This window comes from Gobio gobio (assembly GCF_949357685.1).
Source record: "Gobio gobio genome assembly, chromosome: 17".
Taxonomy (NCBI): domain Eukaryota; kingdom Metazoa; phylum Chordata; class Actinopteri; order Cypriniformes; family Gobionidae; genus Gobio; species Gobio gobio.
Window position 1 is genome coordinate 13,882,580 of NC_137110.1, and position 6,306 is coordinate 13,888,885.

General features: G+C 37.7%; 1 protein-coding gene across 3 annotated transcripts in view; it reads left to right on the forward strand.

Moving 5' to 3' along the window:
* srsf3a (serine and arginine rich splicing factor 3a) overlaps positions 1 to 5,846 on the forward strand; it is a 9,239-nt gene extending 3,393 nt beyond the window's left edge. For all 3 annotated transcript variants that reach the window (XM_079840493.1, XM_079840492.1, XM_079840491.1), the window contains exons 2-7: positions 451 to 497; positions 634 to 844; positions 1,620 to 1,754; positions 5,065 to 5,103; positions 5,302 to 5,388; positions 5,481 to 5,846. In XM_079840493.1, the coding sequence (XP_079696619.1) occupies positions 491 to 497; positions 634 to 844; positions 1,620 to 1,754; positions 5,065 to 5,103; positions 5,302 to 5,388; positions 5,481 to 5,508 (507 nt within the window). In that variant the 5' untranslated portion in view covers positions 451 to 490 and the 3' untranslated portion in view covers positions 5,509 to 5,846. The remainder of the gene's footprint in view (positions 1 to 450; positions 498 to 633; positions 845 to 1,619; positions 1,755 to 5,064; positions 5,104 to 5,301; positions 5,389 to 5,480) is intronic.
* Positions 5,847 to 6,306: the final 460 nt, after the last annotated feature.

The window sequence follows — 6,306 nt, forward strand, 5'->3', positions numbered from 1 at the left end:
TAATTTTATAATGTAGTCGGATTTGCTGATTTAGATCAGTTTGGTGTGCTGTTATTGCTTTAATGTCGTGTGTAGGCCTGTAAACGCTCATGCTAGCCTTTAAGCTTGGTACATGAATGTAATTTGTAAAAAGAAAACCCGACCTGCTTTAAATTGAATTAGACTTTGAATGTTAACTCATTTGCTTCATTAAAGCAGTTTTATGATCGTTTGTATTTTTCCAATAAAGCCGCTTTTGGTTTCCTATATAACTCCTTTGAGTGAACCAGTGTTGCATGCTAACGTTACCGTTTTCATTGTTTCCAAATGTACGTTACATTCCCTTTAGTTACAATTATTATTTAGATCGTGTTACATATTGCACCTTTTAAAGGTAACTTAGCAGTTGATACTTATACCACCCAGTTTTGTTGCGTCATAGTCTCGGTGCTAATGTCTTATTTCTTGCAGCTTTTTTAGGTGAGGAGTTGATTTTGGGATTGGTGAAGACATGGGAGGTACGTCTTGATTACATTTTTCTAACATCCACCCTAGCTATGATCTATTTTAATGTTCTTGAAAAGGTGGGATAGACGTATGACAACTGATAATACAGAAAATGTACTTAAAACTAAACAGTTTTTCCCTCCACAGACCCTTCCCTAACCCGTGACTGTCCGCTGGATTGTAAGGTCTACGTTGGTAATTTGGGCAACAGTGGTAACAAGACTGAGTTGGAGAGAGCATTTGGCTATTATGGTCCACTGAGGAGCGTATGGGTGGCCAGAAATCCTCCCGGCTTTGCTTTTGTGGAGTTTGAGGACCCCAGAGATGCAGCTGATGCTGTGAGGGAGCTTGATGGAAGGTAACAATAACTGTTTGAATTCAGTAAGGAAGTCCTCTGGAACAGCCATTGTCCTGCAGATTAGATTATCCTGATTAAAGGGATAGTTCACTCAAAAATGAAAATTATCGTCACTTATTCACACTCAAAGTTCTTTCTTCGGTTAAACACAAAAGCAGATCTTTTAAAGAATTATTATTACCCACATTCTTTAAAATATCTGCCTTTGTGTTCAACAGAAAAAAGAATATCATACAGGTTTGGAACATGAGGGTGAGTAAATAATGACAATTTTCATTTTTGGGTGAACTATACCTTTAGGATAGATGTATCAGGGTTATTGTTAACTAAATTTGAAACCAATTTTCGTTACTTGAAACAAAATTAAACATTAATTAAAATAAAATATAAATAAAAGTTGCTTTATTTCAGCTAGTTTCCAAGGCAACATTCTCATTTTTTTGTTTTATTAAGTTATTTTCGTTCATTTTCAAGTACTTCAATAACCAAACCTAATACATATTAAAACTATATAGACATTTATTTATATATATATGACCATACAATTGCACAAAAAAGTAACTCAAATTAAAATAAACAGTGTGTGTGTATGTATATATATATATATATATTACTGATACTAAAATGGCACTTAGTAGTGAATGCTATTTTAAAAATGTCACTAATATAATGCAATTATATTGCTTTTTCTCAGTGGTTGGACTGCATGATCTTGAAATATGTGGCATGCTCTGTCCGCAAATTATGTTTATGACCCCATGTTTGTCATCTTCAGAACACTATGTGGTTGTCGAGTGCGAGTTGAAATGTCCAGTGGTGAAAAACGGTCAAGGTATCGAGGACCACCCCCTTCTTGGAATCGCCGTCCACGTGATGATAATAGACGCCGCAGCCCAACCGCTAGACGCCGGTACAGTTTTTGTGTTTGTTTTCTGCTCTCAAACGAGGCTAGAAGTCCTGATCACCTTGAGCTGTACTTTGACTAAACCCATTCACCTCAAGCTTAGTTATGGAGACTGACAAAACCAGTGTCTTTTCATAAATTTGGGAGAGCTGTTCGAAACCTTCCCCTTGCTCTGCTTGCCCTGATCAGTTTTCAACAGTTGTATTGGTTAACCAATGCTTCATTCCCCCTTACTGATGTCCTGCATTGAGTTTTTTACTCCGGGATATTCGTTAGCTTAAATTGTAGTCCCTTATTTCCTGGGATGTGACCTGATAAATATGACCCATGTGAATTGCTTAAATCTGAGAAAGAAAAAAATTTTTTTGTGGCTGGTTGCATTATGATGATTGAAATCGCGAAATAGCCTTAAACAATTTCTAAATAAACTGCAAAATGTTCCGTTCTCTAATACGTTTATTTAATGCATGGATTGACTCTGATGGCGCTGCACAAGCTCTCGGCTCCATCTGCGGGACACCCTTAGCCAGGGTTCAAAGCGCCAAATGCGTATAAAAATCGGTGTTACTCTGCAGTTGCCCGGTGGTTTTTTTTTTTTTCAAGGAACTTCGACTGCATGGTTGTGAGAATATGAGTATATTATAATGATGAGTATCTTATAATATGAGTATCTTATAATGATACTCTGCAAGTGTTGTCGCTTATAATTTGCATTTGGAAAGGCAATATGCGCCAACCGTCTTCTCAAATTTGTAATGAGAATTGTTGACAAATCTGTTGTCAACAAAGAAGCGTTATTGTCTCCCTGCGGTTTTCCACTTAAATAAAAGCTCAATGGTTTAATGTTTGAAATAAAAGAAATTAGGACCACCACAAATGTTAGTATTGGTATTTTCCTGTTGTTCTGTAAAATAATAAAAAAAAAAAATAGTATTATTATTAATAATGATGATAATTAAAATTGTATTAATGTTTTACTATAACATTGTACTATAAATTAATTATTAATAAAATGGTCAACTTTTTTTTTTATTTTACAGTACAATAGTATGTATTGCAATAGTAAGATATTTCCATTAATTTGATTAAAAAAATAATATATTTTTTAATAATAATAATTGCTGGGGGTAGTCAGGGCCCGGTTGCATTAATCCAAAGTTATAAAACATGGGTTGCAAGAAAAAACCTAAGGGTCCACTTATGGAACATTAAGGCTGTCATAAAGTGTTTTCTCTTAACTACTTAAGTGTTCCCTTAAGTTCTGTTATGCGTTGCAACAAAGTCCTTGGTGACCATTTCACCCTAAATGAAGGGACCGAAACAAATTAGGCCTATCATGCCAGGTTTTTGTCTTGTGCGTAAAAGTGACGGATTATTGCGGCAGGCTTGGGTGCTTTACCCCCCTCTTCTAAAAGAATAGCTTTTTTTTTGTCCTTGGTCCAGTCCGGTTTAGATTTCTTGTTTCCAGGACTGTAAAGCCGGTTAGCACACAAGACTAGGTGCCGAGCCATGACGCAGCTAGGACACCAAACACCGGACACATCATTCTTTACATTCGTGCTTAAGTTCAAGGCGGCAAAATCAGTCAATATAATCACTATACAGGCAAAGGCAATCGATGCGCAAGTACAGTGACAATGAGGTGGACAAATATAATGTAATTTAATGGAAAACTATATGATTCGCACGGCAGGATTTTGAGCATCCTTTGATGTCGTAGCTGGATGCCGCCGGTTTGCGTACACTCATAAAATGCTTGAATTGTAGGATGCTCTGTTTCGTCCGTCAGACCCCCTTTAATAATCTCCATAACTCAAATATTTTAGTTGTAATTGTAGCTGTATAGTTTATTAAATGTTAAACTTGTCTAAAAGTCAGTGGTTCGTTATGTTCTCTTTATTGTGGGATATTTTGTAACTACAGTATATCAACTGCTTTTCCAATCTCGAAATGCTTGGTATAAGGGTGACTGTTAAAGCCCAAAGTATACTTTTGGCCGTCCGCTTTCTGCAATGGTCCTCGCACTGTCCGTGTGACATAATTTTTGTCCTCAGGAGGGACGTCTGCGCGCACTGTTCACGTGCAGCCCAATTTTTGTGTCCACGTAGATGGTGCGCATACAACAGCGCATATGCAAGTGATTTGAGCGCTTGAAAAAGTCCACTAGATAGTGTGCACGTGCCGAACGCGTCTTTTCGCACTCACGGTTAAGAGTATACTTTGAGAGCCTGCGCACTCAACTGTGCAAAGAGCGGAACATGGCAAACACAGTATACCCGGGCCTTAAGACATTTGTTGCAACGCTCTTAAAGAAATCCCTTGCCTCAGGGAGACCACCTTAAGTCAAACCACTTTAGAGGTTTCATGCAACCGGGCCCAGGTTTTCCTTCTTTTTTTTTAGCTGATCACATGCCTGATTTCCAAAGAATCTTCTCATTGTTTGGGTTATATGTCATTTTTCTATTTATATTAATGAAGCTGACCACCCCACCCCCCCCTTTCAGAGACATCACCAAGCTTCTACTCATCTTCCTCTGAGTCAGTCAACTAGCCCTCTTTCAACATCATGTGACCAGCGTACACCAATCAGCTCATATGATCCAAGCATGGCCACCAGCCCATTGGTTCCTGAGCATGCCTCTCTCAGGCTCCTTCACCTCCTCCAACGTTAACCTGATCGGCAAAACCAGCCACGCCACACTTACAACCAATCAACGGGTCTTATGCCCCTCCCCAAATGTCTACATGACAACATATCCTCAGCAGTCCTCATCTAACTGAAATCTTCAGCCACCTACTGTATAGCAGTTAACATCTAGCATCCATGTGGCAAAAACTCCCCGCAAATTACGCCCTCCTGACCAGCACTCAGCTTCCCTGCATCATAACTAGCTTGTTGAAAACAAAATAGTAAGTTAATGCCTTTTCCTCCCGCTTAATGACATTGAATTGTTTATTTGGTGGTTTTGAGGTATGACCTTTTTTGTTACGGTAACGTGTATTTTACAATATCCAAAGAGTGAGGTTTTTTTTTTATTCCCCTTCAAAACAGTACATTTATATCCCTCTGTTTCAGTAGTTGATCAGTGCACAAAGGTTTGGCCAATGAAAGGCTGATCTGGAACTGCCACTTCTGATAGATGGTTGATTTAAAAATTGATTTACCCATTATGGTTTTCATAAAACCTTCACTGAAGGCAGATAAGTGTCTATTCTGAAAAAGCAACTATTGTCATTGCGTGGCGCTTCATATATCATGAATATTTTTGATCATATTGACCCCTGACTTGTCAGTATTTCTTGCATCTACGTCTAGGTCACCCAGGAGGCAGAGCTTTAGCCGCAGTCGGAGCAGGTGAGCTGTTTAAATGTTTTCATAATCCTAATTGCATCTTCATAACCAGTTTCCCTAGTATCACTTTAATTATGGCTATTCTTATGGATATACCGTAGCTCCTTAACTTTGCCCTCCATCTTGTCTCATTTCTACAATTCCTTAGAAATATGGTAACTGACCAACACTCATTCAAGTGTATTTCCTTGGCTTTTATAGGTCCCTTTCCAGAGAGAGGAGAAGAGAGAGGTCTTTGTCTAATGATAGAAACTATAAACCTTCAAGGTCTTTCTCAAGATCACGCAGGTAGGTTTACACTTACGAGTTGTGGTGTAGTGACATAGCTGGAGTATTTACAGTTATGCTCATGTAATCTGTCTTGTTTCTTTTCTTTTCAGTCGTTCACGATCCAATGGTCGGAAGTGAGAATTGTTCCAGCCTTGTCAGAGAAAGCATGTCTGTGTGCGTTCAACAGACTAGGATGATGTGAAACTGATGAATTTTTGTTTGTTTGTTTTTTTTTTTGGCCCCCAAAGTCTTTTTAAAATGTGTTTTCCCCATAGCGTTCCGAGTATTCTTTTTTACTTAAGATATCTGTGCTTAATGGGTAGCAATGGTTTCATCCTGCCTAAATGCCTGGAATGTAATTTTATGCTCTTTGGGCAGTGAAAGGTTCTGAATGGAGTATCTCATGTCTGGTGATCATTTGAAACCAATTTTGTATGCTTTTTTGTTCGTACTTCCATTAAAAAAAGTTCCTTATGAATTCATTGTATGACTTCTCTTTGCTCTACAATTCACACCGTCTTGCATTTTAGATGGCATGAACTAGCGATTACATTTTTACAGCAAGTATTAATCTAGTCAGCAAGTATTAATCTAGTTTATTATAATTTCTGCATGTATGAATGCATTTATCAACAGTGAATAATAGATTTATGAATGAAGTTCATAGTTCATATGCAATGCATAGTTCATGTGCAATGCATTTATTAATTTAACCTTACTGTAAAGTTGTTTTGAAGAACAACCCAGAAGGATATTTCAAGGTAAAATAAAATGCAGCTTAATATTAACTTTTTGCTGCGTTTTAATGCGTCATATAGTGTTTGTTTGTTTCGTTTAAACGGCAACTTAATGGATTGCATTAGTGAGCTTTAAAATAGGCACTGAATATTCAGCTGTGCTGTTTGAGAAATGACCATGTATGGTAATGTAAACTCA